The 19,328-nt window shown below is 54.7% G+C and overlaps 1 protein-coding gene across 1 annotated transcript; it reads left to right on the top strand.

Moving 5' to 3' along the window:
* Positions 1–613: 613 nt before the first annotated feature.
* On the top strand, positions 614–17,424 carry MMRN2 (multimerin 2). The gene is made up of 7 exons (XM_042960975.1): positions 614–931; positions 9,770–9,898; positions 9,992–10,098; positions 10,198–10,278; positions 11,013–11,165; positions 11,332–13,068; positions 15,968–17,424. Exons 1-7 carry the CDS (start codon positions 768–770, stop codon positions 16,351–16,353), a joined length of 2,757 nt encoding a protein of 918 aa, XP_042816909.1. The 5' UTR covers positions 614–767; the 3' UTR covers positions 16,354–17,424.
* The last annotated feature ends 1,904 nt before the right edge of the window (positions 17,425–19,328 follow it).

The following is a 19,328-nucleotide window of genomic DNA, read 5'->3' as shown; positions in this document are numbered from 1 at the left end:
ACAGAGGTGGTCAGGCAGGGGAGGCACCTTTGCTACCAGCTTCTCAGGTAGGGCAGGGGGGCAGGGCCATGTAGGCCAGGGGTTAAACAACAGTGGCCAACTTCCCAGACCGGCCCGGCCTGCCTGGCTACTCACTAGCACTGTGGATGCCCCCACGTCCCAGGGCTCCATCAAGGGCATCAAGGGCAGTGGGGGAGATGGGGCAGAGGAGCACACAAAGGGCCTCCCAGTGTCCTGGCCTCTGGCTAACACTGTGTGACCCTAGGACAGCTTTCTCTCTCTGAATCTCCGCCCACCTGCTGGCTCCCACCCACAGCCCAGTGGTGAAAGGCGCTGAGTAGGCACGAAGTGCCCCTCGCTTCCTGGCCACCAGCATGGATGGGCAGCAGGTTCCCTGAGACTGAGCCGACCGCTTCCTGCAGACCCACCTCGAGGCTTGTGCTCTTCTCCTGACTCCTATGGGGACGTGTTGGTGGGGCCACCCCCCTGTGTGTTCCACACCTCCAGTGTCCCTGACCTGAGTCCTTTTAGAGAGGCACAGGAACCGGTCTGAGTTGTTGGCTGCCTCTGCAGGGGATGGTGGAGGTAGCTAGGGGGGGTGAGGGGGGTGCCGGACGAGGCTCACCGGGTGGGCCGGCCCAGGCCACTTCCTCTCTTTGTTGTCCCTGTGCTTTCTTTTCCTTCTGAGGCTTAACTTGAAGACGACGTCAACATCACCAGCAGTGTGTGGAGTCACTTGCTGCGGCTGAGCCCGTCCCACGGCCAAGATGATCCTGACGCTGCTGCTCGGTCTTGGGGGGCCCCTAGGCTGGGGGCTGCTGGGGGCCTGCGCCAAGGCTTCAGGTAGCAGGTTCTCTGATCCACATAGCCCAAGGCCGCCTGCGGTCTGGAGGGCAGAGGCTGAGGATATCGGCGGGGACCCCGTCAGACGGTAAGGAGGACCTCCACCTTGGGGGGGAGGTCATGGTACAGGATCTGAGTCCCAGCTCAGCCAGAACAGAGTCTCTTGGAACCTCAGTTACCCACCTGTGAAATGACCTAATATTATGTACCTGCTGGGGCCGGCTGTGAGGCTGAATGAGATGCCTGGTGTCAGACTCCCTTCAGGAGGCCACCACCCCTCCAAGCCCAGACTGGGCACCCCAGGGCCCAGCCTAAGGACCACAGGAAGTTCCTCACCTGGCCCATGACAGGGAGCAACCTGGAGGTCGGGCAAGAGCATTTCTTGCCATCAACCACTTAGCAAGGGGTGATGAGGGGCAGTAGTTCCAGAAGTTTCCAGCTGGCCTGGCAGTGTCTCCCCTTCTTTGAAGTAAGTCAGCTGACATTTGAGCCTCCGTGAGGCTGGCCTGGCATAAGTCATGGAAGAGAGACACTCCTGGGGACTGGATTTTTATCTGAGTGCCCAGGAGGACTGGTGTGGGTCTTCAGCCTAGCCCTGAGAGACAAGCAGTGAGCAGACAGGGTACTCTGCCCTATTTCCAGACAAAGAGGAAGCCACGGCATCCAGTGAGTTCTGCTTCAGTGCCCCCCTGGAAATGAGTGGAATGGTCTTGTGACTGATCCAGGACACCATTTCCCAGTCTTTTATTTGTCCAGACTCAGGTGCCCCTGCTGATAAGGTGCTGGACCTGTGGGTTCCTCCTCGGGGTGCTCCACAGTCACAACAGCAGGTGCCCTCATGGGGTCCCCCTTGGGGCTAGGCACTTTGCCGGGTGTTAGCTTGGTTAATCCTGCCAACAGCCGGGGTTACAGGGGAGGAACCCACGGCTCAGAGAGACTAAACACCTGACCCACGATCATACAGCTAAGGGGATCTAGAACCAGGATCTAGGTCTGACTTCAGAGCTCATGATCTGGTTCCCGAGCACTCAGAGGCAGCCCCACCCCCTAGACGCACTTTATATGCCTACCACACCCCCGACCACAGACACACACACACCAGACTTGGTGAGGGTGTTTATATGGGTTTGGAAGGTGAAAGGGGTCAGTTTACACCCACCCAGAGCCTTCCACCTGGCTCCCTGAGATTCACTATCACATTAGCTTATGGAATGAATCTGCCTGGGACAGTTGTCCTATAAGCTCTGACACTTCAAGGTGAATGTGTTTGTTGGACACTTTCCTGAAAGTGGATTTGGCCATGGAGAGGAAAGAGTAATAAGCAAGTGCACACTGATTCTCAGGGAGGGAGGGGCTGGCCAAGTGGGGAGGAGGGGGCCCATCTCTGCCCCACCACCAGGTCGGCTCAGGCCTGGGTGGAGCAGGTGATTCTTGGTGGGGGGCTCCAGCCACCGAACTCTGATTTCAGGTGTAAGAACCAAGCCTCCCTGCCCCAAAGCTCCTTTCTTCAGTGACCTGCTTCCTTTTGATAAAAGGGAGGCTCAAGGTCCCAGGTGGATCAAAAAGAGGTAGGAGACACCCCTCTTTCTCCTTACCCCATTGGCTGTGGGGAGAGGCTTGTGGGCTGCGCTCATCCACTCCCTGGGTGGTCCCAGTGTGTGCACAGCATGTGCAGATGTACGTAGAAGGGATCCCCAGCCCAGGAACACCCGGGTTCCCAGGGGAACCCGGGGGGTCCCAGCAGGCCTGCCAAGTCTCCTTCCCACAACCCAGAAGCGGCAGTCCCCACAGGCCCAGCCCAGGTTGTCAAGGCCTCCAGAGGGGCTGGTGTGAAAGGAAGGAAATCCTGCTCAGCTTCCTCGGGCTGATTGCTTCCCGTGCTCTGTAAAGGGACAGGCGGAAATGCTGCTCCAGTCTCCCTCCTGCAGCAGGGGAAGGGGAGGCGGGGCCCCTGCACCATCATCGACAAGACTGCTGGGCCTTGGCCCCCCACACCTCTTTCTGGAGCTCCAGGGCTATGGCAGGCCTTGGATATGGGCCCAGATTAGACCCTTTGCAAAGAGAAGTTTGAACAGAACAGTTGGGTACCGGATGCCTGGTCCCAGGGTGGAGGCAGGACGTGGTTGAATGCTCCCCCTGTCCCTGGGTGCCCTAGTCACCCGTGTATTTGGACTCCGTGGGGAGAAGGCTCTTTGGATGCCCCCTGGCTTTGGTAGGAGTGGGACAGAGCGGCAGTTAGGAGGTAGGCTTCTCAGAGCCTGCACTTGCTCCCCCTGCAGGACTGAGCCTGCGTTGAGGACCAAGCTGAGCCCTGGGCAAGGTGCCCCATCTCTACCTGTCATGAGAGCTCTGCTCTCTCCACTTTCCGTGCTGTGAGGCTCAGAGGGATGGGGATGCCACCCTGGACCCCACAGCTAAGTGACTGATCAGAGCAGGGGCCTGCAACCACCGGGCTGCAAACTCCAGGTGTCTTCTGTCCTGTCTCCCCCGGGATGGTGGTAATGTAGGGAGGCTGCTCCCAGCAGCCCAGCTGGCCCTGGCCACCAGCATCAGCTTCTCTTGACCCATGTACAAGTAGGTAGCCTTTGTGATTTTTTTGCAACTGAGAGCTCGTAGCCCAGAGGAGTCAAGCATACGGCTGGAGGTCACACAGGAGCAGGGTGGAGCCTAGGCCACCAGCCACTGCCATGGCTGTATCTCCTGCACCTGTTCCTGTTGTCAGAAGCACAGGGCCCTGGGCACACTCAGGGAACTCCCACTCTGGACACTGAGTGGGCTTCAGGCTCCTCTGCCAAAGCCCCTTTCAGAGACAAAGCCCTGCAAAATTCTCCCCTGGAGTGGTCATATTCACGGCTGCCTTCAGGGTCTCAGAAAGCAAGGATACCGAGAACACACCCTCCTTCCCCAGAAAGCCTTAAGGACTTAAGGGGCAGTCAGAGGTGAGGTTTACTGGCATTTAAGTGTCCCACTGGACAATAGCAGCACATCCATAATTCAGAAGGCCCCAGCTAACAGCCCTTTCCCAGCTAGAGGCTCCTCAGCCTCCCACGTAGCCCCTCCCTTTGCCCCCAGGGAGGGGCCGGAAGTGGGAATCATCTCCACATTTCCAGGACTGGGGGAAGGGCCTTGCTCAAAGTCAACCTGAGTCCGGGAAGGGGGAGGGGAGGAGGGCCCAGGCTTCTCATCTCCCATTAAAAGCTCCAAAGGGGTCAGCAGACCCTCTCCTGACTGGGGCAAGGGGTCAGGTGGGGGCCGTGTCAGAGGCTCAGGGTAGCTCAAACCCAGCTGGCCCCAGGAGACGAGGGTGCAAAGAGCGTCCAGGCCTGAGACCAGGAGGCAGCGAGAACAATGGGTGCCTCAGCGAGCCGGGTTGGGGGCTCGGGCGCAGAGGGCCAGCGTGAAGCTGCCAGGAGCTGGAGGAAACCAAAGCAAAGGTCAGGAATGTTCCCAGGGTTTCTGGGCCAGGGCCTGCACTGTGCCAAGGGGGTTGGGCCGCCAAGGGAGGGGGAGTGTGGGCAGGGAGAATAGCTGGAGCCTGAGGTTTGGGCAGGTCAGGAGAGAAAGTTCCTGGGCAGGAAGGGTGGGCGGCACTGCTTCCGGTTCCAGGAGCTCCAGATGGAAAGTCCCAGTCACTCCCTGGCAGGCTGGACCAAACCCAGTGCGCCGGGGCACAGGCCTTCTGGACCCTCAGCAGCAGTTTGGAGCAACGAATGGAACTGTGCTTTGAGTGGGCGTTTCTCAACCTTGGCACGCCTGGCATTTGGGACTGGCTAATTCTTGGTTGTGGGGGTGCCGGGCTGTGCTGCCCACATTGCGGGGTGTTTAGCAGTATCCTTGGTCTCCACACACTAGATGCCAGGCACTCCTCCCCACTCCTGGTGGTGATGACTGTAAAGGTCTCCAGAGGTTGACAAATACACCTAGCGGCAAAATCACTTCACCCCCTGCTGAGAACCACTGGTTTAGAGAAACAATTTTCCCCAGGCCTGAGCCCAAGTTGCAGAATTTCCAGGGAGCCCAGGGTGGGGGTGGGGTGGGGACTGGAGTTTCTGGTCCTGGAACAGTCCATGAAGGTGGCCATCTCACCCGTGGTCCTTGAACTCTGGACCCAGCAATTTCACGGTCTCTCTCTCTCTCTCTCTCCCCGTGTTGAGTGAACAGTCTTTGCTTAAAATCAGGGCCAAGTCCACGGGCACGTGACTTGAGCAGTCACACAGGGTGCACCCACAGAAGGGCCCCACACTTGGTTTAATCTTTATTGTTGTACCGTATTTTTATTTTGCACTGGACACTACAGATTATGCAGTTAGCTTTGTGTGAAATATCTACTATCTGTTCCTTTGCAGAAAAACTGCATGACCCTTTGGGTTAGAGTCAAACCTTCTACAAAGTTTGTTGACATGACCAGAAGCCCCTGCCCTCACTGGTCCCCACAGGCAATAATTTTCAACTATTTAGGTGATTCCTTTGGCATCCGTCTCTGTATCTCTAACTAACATGTTTATATTGCTGCTTCTTTGGGAAGTTCTCATTCCCACTCCATACCCTAACCCCAACATGCACGCATAGCAAGCATGCAAGAGCACACCCATGTGCATATGCACGTGCACACACACACACACACACACACACCCTATCCATCATCCTCCCACATTGTCATTTTGAGTGATTACATTCATGTGACTATGTATGCTATTCAGAGTGGAGACACTTCATACTTTTGGTCTTCCCTGGAGCAAACAACGGTTTCCATTTTTTTGCTTCTTTTGCTTAGTTTCCTGCATTTCTGTCACTGTTCGATCCCAAACTCTTGGCCAGTTTGTCCACACCTGCTCTCCCCTTTCATCCACGTCAGGTGTTTGACTACCTGTGTGTTCTTGGTGATTGCTGGTCTCAGAGCTCTAGCTCTGGACGCTGGCCCTGCACCCACTGCCCATCGTTGACCTGGGCTTGCCTGCACCGTCTTCCTGGAGACTCCCTTCCCCTCAATTCTCTGATGGAATTCCTGTCTCCTGATGCCCTGCTTTCCTCTTTCTTGGTACCCTGGCTTGTGTCGGTGGGGCACTTCTGGCACAGTGGTACCCTGTCCTGGGCTGTGACTTAGAATGCCACAGAGAGCTTTAAAATGTTGATGCCCAGGCCACAATCCCAGAGAATCTTGCTTCATTGACTTGGAGTGGAGCCCAGAGGCTCTTCTTTTGAAAGGGCCACACAACCGTTTTGATGTGAAGATTTGATGGCAAGATCGCAAACCACTGCTCTGGTAGCTCCCTGATGTGGGGTCCTGGGGTAGGCAATGTTTTGAAAACTGGTGTGTTGAAAATGTTTTTATTCTTGCTCTCTTTGCTCTGACTGATAGTTAGGTTGGGTATAGGATTCTAAATTGGAAATATTTTTCCTTCCATATTTTGAAGGCAGTTCTCCACTGTGTTCTAGTTTCCAGTATTGCTGTTGAGAGGCTCAAGGTGATTCTAATTGCTGGTGTGTGTGTGTGTGTGTGTGTGTGTGTTGATTTTTCTCTCTAGAAAGTATAAAATTACCTTCATTCCCAGAGTTCTAAAATTTCATGATGATGTGAGTTTATTTTCATCACATTGTGGGTAATTAGTGGGCCCTTTGCATCTGAAAATTCAAGTCCTTCACTTCTGTAATATTTGATTTTTTAAATAAATGATTTCCTCCTTCTGTTCTCTTTCTGGAACTCCTGTTATTCAGATGTTGGATTTCTGGTGTAGACCCTGGGTCTGGAGTTCTCTCTTGTCCAGCAAGAGAGCAGACACAGGTTTAAAATGCAAGAGAGGCTAATGTCTGGGAGGAGACAAAAGCCCCCGAGTAAGGGTCCTTGCTCTGTTTTTATTAGGATCAGAAGGCTTACAAGCATGATGGACGTGCACAAAGAGACAATGAAACCGTGAACATTAATTCACAGGCATGAGGGAAAGGGGGTTTTGAAGATATGTGTTGTTAGGGGTTTGGGTCAATACGAAACAAAGTCCTGGTGCCAGGCGGATGGTTGTTTACAGCAGGCATGATGCACCATGTCTGTTTATCTTAGCTAGCTTAGGGGACAAGACAGACAGAGCTTGCTACCTCAGGGTCAACAAAGCACCTTTCTTTTGCTAATTAGCTCCACTCTGGGCAACTTTGCCCTGCTGCCCTGCCTGCTGCAGTCTATAGTCCTGTTTACTGTTTACCTATTTTGGTCCTTCCTTCCTGTGAAAGCAGCTTTCTGCTATTGTACTAAGTTGGGGAGCGTTTCCTCCCTGAATACCTAATCTTGTTTACTATTCTTGGATGCTTTCATCCTGAGGTTTCCTATTTCTATACCTTTGTTCTATACTGGGGGTGCTTTGCCATGTTTACCTAATCTTGTTTACCTAATCTTGGATGCTTTCATCCTGTGGCTTTCTATTTCTTTATGCCTTGTTAACCCGTTGGTGTAAGCTCTGGGAATTCCTAATCTTATTCCCCACAGATTTCCAACACTGGTCTTCAGTTTTCCTGAGCTTTCCTCTCCTGTTTTCTTTTTCCCTTTGCTCTTCTTTTGGGGAAATTTTTTGAACTTTACCCTCTAACATTTTCATTAATTTTCTTTTGCATTTGTACTGTTATATTTTAAATTTCCAACTGTTGTATTTTTCATTCTCTGTATGTGCTTCCATGAAAAAAATTTTTTTAATGTTTGTTTTTGAGAGAGACAGAGTGTGAGTGGGGGAGGGGCAGAGAGAGAGGGAGCCACAGAAGCTGAAGCAGGCTCCAGGCTCTGAGCTGTCAGCACAGAGCCTGATGTGGGGCTTAAACCCATGAACCACAAGCTCACGACCTGAGCTGAAGTCAGACACTGAGCCAACTGAGCCACACTGTATGGCATCCCTATATGTTCGTCCTATTTTTTAGTAGTTTCCTGTTCTTGTTTCTTGGATGCAGGAACTTCTCTTATAGATCTGGAGCTGTGAATACAAATTTGGGGGACTTCTCTGCACAGTGTTGGTTTTCTCCAAGTTGATTTTTTTTCCAGTTGTTTGTTTTTGATCTCCCTCTTTTGTACTAGAGATTTTTCTCAGGAGTCATCTTGGACATCTGCCCACTTGAGAGCAGACAAAGAAGCCCACTGGAAGCTGGATGTGTGGATGGGTCTTTCTAACCTCTTTTGTCATAATGTGCTCTGCTGGGCTATTTCACTGGGGGAGCCCCTGATGTCATTGTTTTTAGGTCTTTCCTCTTGAGTGGGGTCATTTTCCCGATGGGCTTTTTCAGTTTGCTACCAAGAGGGTAAAGGCTGGCTGCCAGGCTTTTGGGAGCCAAGCAGGAAGTCAGGCTGGGGGTCTCAGCCCTCAAGACAGATATGGCCACTCAATTCCCCTCAATCCTACCCCCTGCCCTCCTCAGCAGAATCCCGGTATGGTGGTGCCTGGTGGTCCCAGGACAGAGACCAGGTCCAGAGAATAAAATCCTAACCTGACGGCCACTCCATCTCCAAGGCCCTTGAACACTGCCTCCTAATATCTGACAAGTGTGGCCATTTCTCTCCACATCCACCACCATCACCCATGGAACCTGCCAGAATCTCCCACCTAGATCCCTGACACAGCCACCTATACCTCGCCTCTCCCTGGCCTTTCTGAACCCAGGAACCAAGGTGGCCCTTTCATGTGTGACGTCTCTGCTCAAACCCCTCCACAACTTTCTGTCCCTTCAGGACACAGTCCAGCTCCTCCGTAGGAGCTCAAGGCCTCCACGTTCTGGCTTCTCCTTACCTCAGCAGCCCCTTCCCTGCCCCAACCCTCTGCATCTCAGTGGGCCACACATCTCTGGCACAGTTCCTGGTGCCAAGTTATCATCTCCTTCTGAAAGTCTCCCCGGGTCCTGGCACCTTCCACACCATCTGAGATGGCCTGCTCTCCCTGGGGACCCTGGAAGGAAAGGTCTGTTACTCCATATTGGCACTGAATCCTGTTCAGCTTGAGCCCGGCACCCAATACCCAAGGGGTGCTGAGCTGAACTGAGCCCTGGAGGTCATTGCCGCTTGCAGCACTGGAGAGCTCCGTTCTGGGAGCTGATTGCTGGGGGAAGGACCCTCTGATCTATTCTACTGACCCCATCAAACCTGCCAACGGGTCAGTGAGCTGGGGCTGTGTCAGCCATGAGCACCCCCTGCTCCTGGGACTTGCAACAACATGCACTCGTAAAGGATGTAGATGGAGAGGCTACCTCTCAGGCATTCAGGGTGCTGAATGTGACCCCCAAACTACCCTGTAGGCTCTTTCCCAGAGAAGGGGCTGCTCCACTCAGCTGCCATCTCCCACAGTTGTTTGAAAGTCCATTTCCATAATGGCCATAATGGGGAATGGCCAGGGAGCAGGTGTCCTCCCTGAAGCCTGGTCTGTGGTGAAGACAGATGTGAGCATAACAGGGCAGGGTGGCAGTGATCGCCGAGCACTTGTCAGGATCCTGGCACTTGGTACCCATCCGCCCACTTGGAGGAGGGTATTATGATCTCTATCTGATAAATGGGAGAGTGGAAACTCCCTAAGTGCTTCACTCAAAGTCAGAGTGCGAAGGACTTGAACCCAGGACTCTCCAGCCCCAGCGGCATGATGCTGCTTCCCTGGCACCAACAGAGACAGCAAGAGGCCTTCCTGGCTCTGTGTGATTTTGGGGGTGTTTGTCAACCTCTCTGTGCTGGCCCCTGGAAGCCAGTGGAGCAGGTGCCCTTGCAGGCAGGGTTTGTGGAGCCTTTGTCCGGGGGCCGAGGGATAAATAATGCAGAGTGCTCCCTTCTCAGGATAATGGATTCTAGAATCCCAGGCATTGGGTGGGGCAGGGAGGCAGGAGTGGGGCACTGGCACCGCTGTTGGCATCTAGGAAGGGTCATGTGGGACCCGGGTGTGGCTCAGTAGCCCTCTCCTCTGGCTTGTTTTTCCAGTAACTGGTGCCCTTACCAGAAGTCTAGGCTGGTCACCTTTGTAGCTGCTTGCAAAACAGAGAAATTCCTTGTCCACTCGCAGCAGCCATGTCCACAGGAGACTCCGGACTGCCAGAAAGTCAAAGTCATGTGAGTGGGGGCAGGATGGGGCAAGGGGGGGCCACCCACCCAAGTCCTACACTGGCTCACTCTGGAGTCACTGAGCTGGCCATCTTTCCCCAGGTACCGCATAATACACAAGCCGGTGTACAAGGTCAAGCAGAAGGTTCTGGCTTCCGTGGCCTGGAAGTGCTGCCCAGGCTTTTCAGGCTCTGACTGCCGACACTACGGTAGGGCTCCCTGTGGCTCCCTCCCCTCCAACCTCTGACCCAGAGGTCAGGCAGCTCCTCTGACCTGTGGTGTCAACATCTGTCGCCCCCTCTCTGCAGATCCCACGGCAATCCTTGAGCCCGAGGATCCAGGGGATGGCCTCCAGGAGTCTTGGGATGGGCCAGTCGGCTTTGAACCAGGTATGCTGCTTTCCTAGAAGGTACAGGAGGGGCAAGCAGGCAGAAAGAACCCACATGCCCAGGCCATTTCAGGAAAACTCTGTGCCCAGAATCAGCAGGGGTCCCTCTGTGGCCCTGTATCACCCTACCCCCCACACCGAGGGCAGAGCCGCAGGGCCCTCGGTCACTGCCTGTTGGCTAAGCACACACACCCTTTCCCTTGACTGCATTTTCTGGGAAGGATAGCTTCATCCGGCACCTGCCTTGCCCCTTGAATGGGACAAGATCCCATGGCCTGGAAGAAGCTTTCCCCCATGTCTCCTAACCAGGGCCAGGAAGTCGTGCTGGCCTTGGTGTATAGTCAGCACAGAACCACCAAGATGCACCAATTGTGAGGCCTTTCAAGGCTGGACCACGGCCGACGTGGCAAACAAATTTCATCGTGCGGTGAACTCCTACCTTTAGACAAGGGCTGCCTAGGATGATTGTTGAGAGGCCATGTCCACACAGCTGAGGACAAAAGTGTGCCATGATTGATCAGGCGTGTCTGCTGTGGGTGCCCAGTGAGGGTGAGGGCTCAAGCGCCAAGCATTTCCCCCTCTGGAGCTAAAGGCTTCTGAGCTCCCGCTCACAGGACGTCAGCATGCAGCTCCCTGATATTTCTATCTGACCCTGGAAATTTCTTTCTCCGTACCTCACAATCTGCCCAGGTCTGGGGAGTGAGACCTCGACACTTATCCCTTGTGTGTCTTCAGGCCACCTGGCTGCAGAGATCAGCGACACCATGGTGCCACAGGAGGATCTCCAGAACGACATTCACCAGGTGGCAGACAGCCTCCCAGGCCTGTGGAAGGCGCTGGAAAGCAACGTCACAGCTGCGACCATGGAGGCAAATCAGACAGAGCCTGGTGAGTGGCAGGCTCCAGGGGTGGAGGAACAGCCTGTTCACATCTGAGGGGAGAGAGGAAGGCGGGGCAGGAAGGCCCAGATCTCAGAGGAGCCCCCTCTGGTCCCTGCCTGGGGAGGGGTGTCTGGTCCTTGCAGGGCTTGTGTACAAATGTGTCTTTGTTGCAGTGCTTCCTGGCAGATCCCTGGAGCAGGTGCTACTGCCCCACATGGACGCCTTCCTGCGAGTGCATTTCAGCCCCATTTGGAGCAGCTTCAACGAAAGCCTGCACAGCCTCTCCCAGGCCGTAAGAAACCTCTCTCTTGACGTGGAGGCCAACCAGCAGGCCATCCGGGGGGTCCAGGAGAGCACGGTGGCCAGAGCTGACTTCCAGGAGCTTGGTGCCAAATTTGAGACCAAGGTGCAGGACAACGCCCAGAGAGTGGGAAAGCTGCGGCAGGATGTGGAGGAGCGCATGCACGCCCAGCACCTCTCCCTGCAGCAGTCCCTCTCCGAGGTCCACGCGGATGTGGACGCCAAGTTGAAGAGGTTCCTTAAGGCCCAAGGGCCCGTGGGGGCCAACGGCAGCCTGGTCCCCGTGGCGGCGGGGGCAGCGGCAAGGCCAGAGCCCGAGAGCCTGCAGGCCAGGCTGGGCCAGCTGCAGAGGAACCTCTCAGCGCTGCACGCGGCCGCCGGCCGCAGGGAAGAGGAGTTGCGGGGCATCCTGGCGGACATGCAGGCCACCCTGGCGCAGCACGTGGAAGAGATCAAGGAGCTGTACTCGGAATCCGATGAGACCTTCGATCAGATCAGCCAGGTGGAGCACAAGCTGTTGGAGCTGCAGGTGAACCACACGGCGCTGCGAGAGCTGCGGGTGATCCTGATGGAGAAGTCGCTGATCATGGAGGAGAACAAGGAGGAGATAGAGCGGCAGCTCCTGGAGCTCAACCTCACCATCCAGCACCTGCACGGCACCAACGCCGACCTCATCAAGTACGTCAAGGACTGCGACTGCCAGAAGCTCTACTTGGACCTGAACGCCACGCGGGCCCTGGAGGAGGCGCAGGTGGGCCCGGACGAGCGGCGCCGGCTCGAGGGCTCGTCCCTGCAGGCCCTGAGCGACGCCGTGGCCGCCCTGTCGCGGGCGGTGGACGAGCGGCGGGCGGAGGGCGAGCGGGCGCGGGCCGACGGGGCGCGGCTGCGGAGCCAGCTGCGGGCGCTGGACGGCGAGGCGAGCGCGCTGCGGGCGGCGCACGGGGAGATGCGGCGCGAACTCGGCCAGCTGCACGGCTACTTCAAGGCCCTGCTGGACGACGCGCTGCGGCACGAGGCCGTGCTGGCCGCCCTTTTCGGAGAGGAGGTGATGGAGGAGATGTCCGAGCAGGTGCCCGGCCCGCTGCCGCTGCGCTACGAGCAGATCCGCGTCGGCCTGCAGGACGCCGCCAGCGGGCTGCAGGAGCAGGCGCTCGCCTGGGACGCGCTGGCCGCCCGCGTGGCGGCCCTGGAGGCGGCGGCGGAGGCGGCGGGGGGCCGCGATGCGTCGCCGGGGGAGGCCGGCGGGCGGGTCCCCGCCGGGCTGGCGCAGGAGCTGGAGCGCCTGGACGCCGACCTCCAGAGGGTGGGCCGTTGCTGCGAGGCCTCCGGGGTCTCCTCCCTCAACAGCTCCCTGGAGGGCCTGCAGGAGGCGCTGTCCGCCACCGAGCGCGACTTGGAGCAGCACCAGCGCCTCTTCCACAGCCTCTTCGGAAACTTCCAAGGGCTTTTGGCAGTCAACGTCAGCCTGGACCTGGGGAAGCTGCAGGCCATGCTGAGCAAGAAAGGGAAGAAGCGGCAGAAAGGTCTGGAAGCTTCCCGGAGGAGGGACAGGAAGGAAGCAGAGCCCAGGGCGGATGCACATATCAAAGGGCCCGTTCTTTGGGAAGCAGGTGAGTTCCTGAGAGGGGGAGGGGTGCGGCTGGGTAAGTCAGGGAGGACAGGGCTGGCTGCTGGCAGCTCTTTTGCCTCGGAGAAGACGGGATGAAAGAGAACAGGGTGAGCATCCTTCAGGGGTACTCAGGGCCCGCTTTGCCCAGATCCCCCTTTCATTGACGGCCAGGGGCCTCTTAAGCTACCGGAAGTGTAAGCAGGTAGAAGTCACCAGAACCAACCATCAATGAGCAGGCAGAGGCCCTCCACGTAAACGTTTGAGGCCCATAAATACACCACGGAGCTGTCTGCCACTCAGCCACTCGAGCGAGGAGGGGGATGCCTCCCTTCCCCGCAGGCCACAGCCTCAAATCTCTCCGTCCCAGCTCTTCCCCTCCACCCTGCTTCACCCTGTGTCTTTAATCAGCTCCCCTGTATACAAATATGTGACTAGGGACTGGTGTCACCGGCCATGGGCAGCACTCGGCAAGAGGAGAATACAGGGGAAGGCCTTGGGCCCTGAAAGGAGCTTGTCCTGCTAACATAGTAGACCCATGTTGCTGCTCTGCGCCAGGCCTTCCGTGGGCTTTGCCACGCGGAGTCATCATAACAGCTCAACAGTCCGTCATCACTGCCATCTTACCTGAAACTGAGGCTCGGTCAGGGCAAGTGTCCTGCTAGTTCGTACAGCTAGTAAGTGGCACAGGGAGCCCTGAACCCTGTCCAGCTGTCTCTAGGATGCTGGTTCTTCTCCTGTGAAAGGCCCTTGACGACGGGTCCCTGCAGGGCCCCGGGACCCTGGGCCTGGGAAGCTGGCTCTGAGGCTGATGTGATGTGCAGCCAGCCATCCTGGCCCCTCCCTGAATGTGGCCTGGGGAAGGAGACCACTAGACTCCCCCCTGCCAGAGAGGCTGGCCCTGGGGCTATGGCCACATCCTCATCCAGACACAGGACTGAGTACAGGGCTGCTATCTGGGCTGTCTGTATGCTGGTGTAGCCTGGCATGTGGGAAGTCTGAGGATCCCATCCCAAGCTCTTCCTGCTCCTGTCATTCTCCATCACGGCCCTGGAGGCCTTTGTGTGCCTGGGGGCAGTGGACCGCCTCTAGCACCACTTCCTTGTCTCAGTTTCTCCCTCTGTAAAATGGGAGAATCACTTTGTGCCCTGCAGGGAAGCCCACTGTCAGTTTTCCAGCTAGCAAATCAGTGAAGCACAGCCTTTCAGCCTCCTGCGAGGCAGGCTGGGCCCTGGGGGTCGGTAAGGCTGAACTCGGGGCGGCAGGCCGGCTGCAACATGTGGAGAGAGTGCCGAGTACCGGCAGAGGGCGCGCCGGGCGGGCATTCCTTCGGCTGGCCGAGCGCCCCACCTCCTGGACGCTGGGGGAACTGCAGAGCCAGCAGCGGGCCTGTGAGCTTCCACAAATGGGAAGGCTATTCCAAACTTCCTAATTCTCAGAAAATCTTCCAGAACTAAAGAAGAGCAGAAATTTGACATTCACAAAACTATTGCTGGACCGGGAGCCAAAGAGCTGGGGCTGTAGGTGGGATCAAGTCACTAACCACTATGCCGCTTGCCCCTCCTTTAGGCTTTGGTTTTATCCCCTAAGAAATGGGAAAGTTTGGTCTCATCTGAGAGACAGAGAGAGAGATACAGAGAGATAGAGAGTTGAGGGAGCACGTGAGGAACATCACCTCATTGGTGCCAAGGCCAGTGTCATGGCCAGAACCCCAGTGGGACTCACCCTTCCCGTCTCCTGGCCCTGTCCTCCCCTGCCTGAGAGTCTTGGCCAGGCAGCCAGGTTGGCTCCTTCCTCACTGTACGCTCACCTCCCTACGCAGAGTGGCTCCTTCTGCCTTCAAGCCTGCACGTGGCCCTGGCAGGCCTCACGCCTATGTTCTCTTCGTCTCGCTTGTCCTCCTATGGCTGGCTAAAATGCTTCTTTCTTTTTTTTTTCTTAAAAAATTTTTTTTACATTTATTTATTTTTGATAGAGACAGAGCACAGGTGGGGGAGGGACAGAGAGAGAAGGAGACACAGCATCCGAAGTAGGCTCCAGGCTGTGAGCTGTCAGCACAGAGCCCGACGCGGGGCTCGCGCTCACAAACAGGGAGATCATGCCCTGAGCCGAAGTCGGCCGCTCAACCGACTGAGCCGCCCAGGCGCCTCTAAAATGCTTCTTGCAATGGGAAGAGCACCAGAGATCAGGAGATCCAAAGACAGCTGCCAGGGTGGTAATTTATGATCTGTGTCACCTGGAGCAAGTGCTCCCTCTCTGGGCCCGTGTCCCCATCTGTAATCCCGGAGCTCTGTGCAACGGTTGGAAAACGTTAAGATGACCAGCTCGGAGAGTTTTCTTGCCCAGCCCTACCTGCTGTCCTGTCTTTAAGGTCTTGTGCCAAACATCCAGGAGGAAGGACCCTTCAGGGTTCTCTCATCCTCTCACCAGCGTTAGCATTATTACCTTGAGGATAGGGGTTATTTTCTTTTGGAGAGATCTCAAGATCCCCAGTAGGTGGCAGTAGTCTGGGAGTCGGAGACCCGGGTCCTGTCCCAGCTTGCCATTGGCAAGCCACGTAGCTTTGGACAACCGGGTAAGCACTCAAGACTCAAAGTTTCCTCAAAGAAGGGTACTTACCTCTCAGGATGCTGGAAGGAAAAGGGAGCAAAGGAGGAAGTGCTTTTTAAAAACGTACACCAGGAGAGACAACAGACTTGTATTTTCCTTTCTCTCAGTGACATGGTGAGTGCTGGCCCGTTGGCTCCCACTCTCTGAGGTTGCTATTGGGAACACGTAGGGTATCTAGAAATAGTGGCTTATTCCTAGTGTTAACAAGGTGAGAAAGGCAGGTCTCAGGGTTTAATTTGCCGTCTAAGGGAGTGAGGGATTGAGTCACTGAGCGCTTTCGTCCTGCATTCCAGGCTCCCCTGTGGCCTTCTACGCCAGCTTTTCAGAAGGGACGACTGCCCTGCAGACGGTGAAGTTCAACACTACCTACGTCAACATTGGCAGCAGCTACTTCCCCGAACATGGCTACTTCCGAGCCCCCGAGCGTGGGGTCTACCTGTTTGCAGTGAGCATTGAATTTGGCCCAGGGCCAGGTACGGGGCAGCTGGTGTTTGGAGGTCACCATCAGACCCCTGTCGGTTCCACTGAGGAGCAGAAGGGCGGAAGCACGGCAACAACCTTTGCCATGGCCGAGCTGCAAAAGGGCGAGAGAGTGTGGTTTGAGTTAACCCAGGGATCCGTAGTAAAGAGACACCCGCCAGGCACGACATTCGGGGGATTCCTTATGTTCAAGACCTGAACACTGGACACGGCCCCGACCAGACGTTTCGGACTCGCCCAGCTCTCCTTGGCCTGGAGCCCTGGCCAGGGGTGGTCTGGAGACCATCCAGCCGGTCCAGTTCTTCCTGGAAAACTTCTGCAAAGACAATGTGGTGTATGTGGCCTCCCTCTAGATGCGCTGGGTTTCGCTATTTCTTACTGACGAGAAGCACCGGAATACTCCTCTCCGGGCAGAACCCGGCCCGGGACGGGTGAACGTTAGCTTGGCGCGCCTTCTGAGGCGGCATGGCTTGGACTCCGGCTCTCTGCCACACCCTGTGTTTTACGGCATCTTTGGTGTGCTGCTCCTCCTGGGGTTGGAAACTTGAAACCTTTCTCCCGCTTCTTCTCCCTGACCTTATGCCAGAAAAGCGTTCTTTCCCGGAAGGAACGTTCCACACGGAGGTGACATTTTAGACAATGTTGGAAACCAGTCTCTACCCCACTACAGGGCAGTAGGAGAAAACCAACCTGTTTGGCCTTTACTAGCAATGGGGACAAAGGCCTCATTGAGTGACCAAAGGAACAAAATTATTATCTTCCCTTCAGTTTTAGCCCTTCTTTGAACTTACCTGTAGCCTTAATTTCACTTCTTTTTCTCCTTGCCGCCAGAAGATAAAGGCCAAGCATGCCAACGTGAACTAAAATGTGTACAGCCTTTACCTTTTTTTTTCCCCACTTCCTCCATTTAGCTAATGAGCGCCCTCATTCTTATTAACATCTCTCACCAGGAAGGAGGCTGAGGGAGGAAGTGAAGGAAGATGGTCAAAATCTTCCTCAATAATGATCAGCTCTGGAATAAAGCAATGCCCTTCAAATCTCTGCCTGGTTTACTTGTGGAGAGCAGAAAGATTTGGTAAAGTAAGTAGAAATGGAGGAAATGAAACTTTGGGATAAATGGGACTCTCATCATTCCGGGCCGTGTTTGACTTCATGACTTCAGTTAAGTTCCACATAAAACACGCAAGAGTCCTCCACGGTAGGCGGTGATGTGAATCTTGGGAGGAGACAGCACAGCCCAGAGTTGCCCCTATTCCCGCAATATCAATATATGGTTTTCAAAACATTACAGAGCCTGGAGCAAACTGGCTTGGGAAAGCCATCATCGAATTGTCAGGAAATGTTTGTAGGTGTTCAATATTTGGGGTTTTTTAATTAAAAAAAAATTTTTTTTTTTTTAATTTTAGAGAGAGAGTGCACGCAAGCAGGGGAGAGGGCCAGAGGGAGGGGGGAGAGAGAGAAAGAGAATCCTAAGCAGGCTCCATGCTTAGCGCACAGCCTGACGCTGGGGTTTGATGCCACAACCCTGGGATCACGACCTGAGCCAAAATCAGGAGTCAGACACTTAACCGACTGAACCACCCAGGAGCCCCTCAAAACTTGTTGAACACACTTCCCCATAAGCAAATTGGATTGGACTGGGTAGTGAACAAGGACGGGAGTTGGTTGTCAGGGTTAACGAGGTTCTCAGCCCTTCTCCTTGTTTCCTAAGGGTCATTAATTCAAACAGTTGTCCCTCAGAATTTATTTACCACTAAGCTCTGTGTGCTCAGTGTGCTCAAACATTAACGTTCAAAGAAGTGTGCCAGGCCGTTCTGCCACTGACAGCTTGACCCTGGAGTAAACCACCACCTGTCTTGAACTTTTTCCATTGGTAGTATGAGGTGGCTAGGCTAATAGCTTTCATTAAGTATCTTGGTGTTTTATTATCTCGACCGCAGGGCTGACTCTGGCCTTCCTGCCCTTCGCTCTGGCCAGGGCCTCTTGCCCAATGTGGCTCTCAGTTGCCAAGACTAATCCCAACCCAAGGCGTGATGCATTTTGGCCATTCCCGACCAAAGATTGGTCCCTCTTGCTGCTAGAAAGACCTCACTGTGTCTTCTTTCTGCTCAATCTGGCTACTGTTGGTCAAGCCGTACTAAGTGGAAATGTTAGGGTAGCGTGGTCTTACCATTTAAGATGTTCATTTGGAATGTATTACAGATAAACAGAGTGAACTGATCTCCATAACGGACATACGTCCTCTAACCCTCACGTGGCATGGTGCTCTTCAACAGGAAGGTTGTAAATGCAAGTGCTAATTGGTAAATTCTGCCAGCAGCATGGATGAATCGCTCCAGAAGTTTCTGGGATGAGAACTGGAGAAAACAATGGTTCTTTTATTTATTTATTTTTAAATTTTATTTTGATTTTGAGAGAGAGGAGAAAGTGGGGGAAGGGAAGAGGGAGAGCACCTTAAGCAGGCTCCACGCTCAGTGCAGAGCCCAACGCTCAACCAACTGAGCCACCCAGGCACCCCAACAGTGGTTCTTTTAAATAGGATGCTTTCCAGTCAACAAAACCAATTTCACAAAACCTTAATATTATGTTTAAGTACTTCTATAATGAAGACACCAGATTAGCAAGAATTCTAGAGTTCATTGGACAGATTTCTGATCTCCACTATGGCATCTAATATCTTTGGGTACAGACTCTTTTTCCATTGCCCACCAGCCATAGTGTTCCCCAGGGGTTAAAACATACTTCACTGTGGCATCCAGAACAAGGCAATGGTGGTATCCTACCTCCTCAAATTTGATGGGGAGAAAAAAACCATAAATATATTCAAAAACAATATTGAAAAACAAGAAAGTGTACCATAAGCAGATCAGAAAATTTTCCTAGTTCCTGAAAAATGGGAAGTAGAAGGGATCAAGTATAAAATGAAATAGGAGTAGGAAATCATAACCCAAAACCTTTGAGACTGTTGGAGATGGGAGTGATTTCGAGGGAACCCCAAACTGAAACTCAGCTCCGAAGACAGTTGGGGGGATGAGCGGAGGCGACGCAGCCGAGGGGCAGCAGGCCCGGGGTCCCAGCCGTCCCCTGCCTGTGCGAAGCGGCTGGCGGCGGTGGCCTCTGCCCCGACCTAGGCAGTGCGGGGCGATCCTGGGCCTCCAACTGCAGGCTGGCTAC

The sequence above is a fragment of the Panthera tigris genome, chromosome D2, assembly GCF_018350195.1.
Source record: "Panthera tigris isolate Pti1 chromosome D2, P.tigris_Pti1_mat1.1, whole genome shotgun sequence".
Classification (NCBI taxonomy): domain Eukaryota; kingdom Metazoa; phylum Chordata; class Mammalia; order Carnivora; family Felidae; genus Panthera; species Panthera tigris.
The sequence above is the reverse complement of the archived record's forward strand: the minus strand, read 5'-3'. Positions and strand labels throughout refer to the sequence as shown.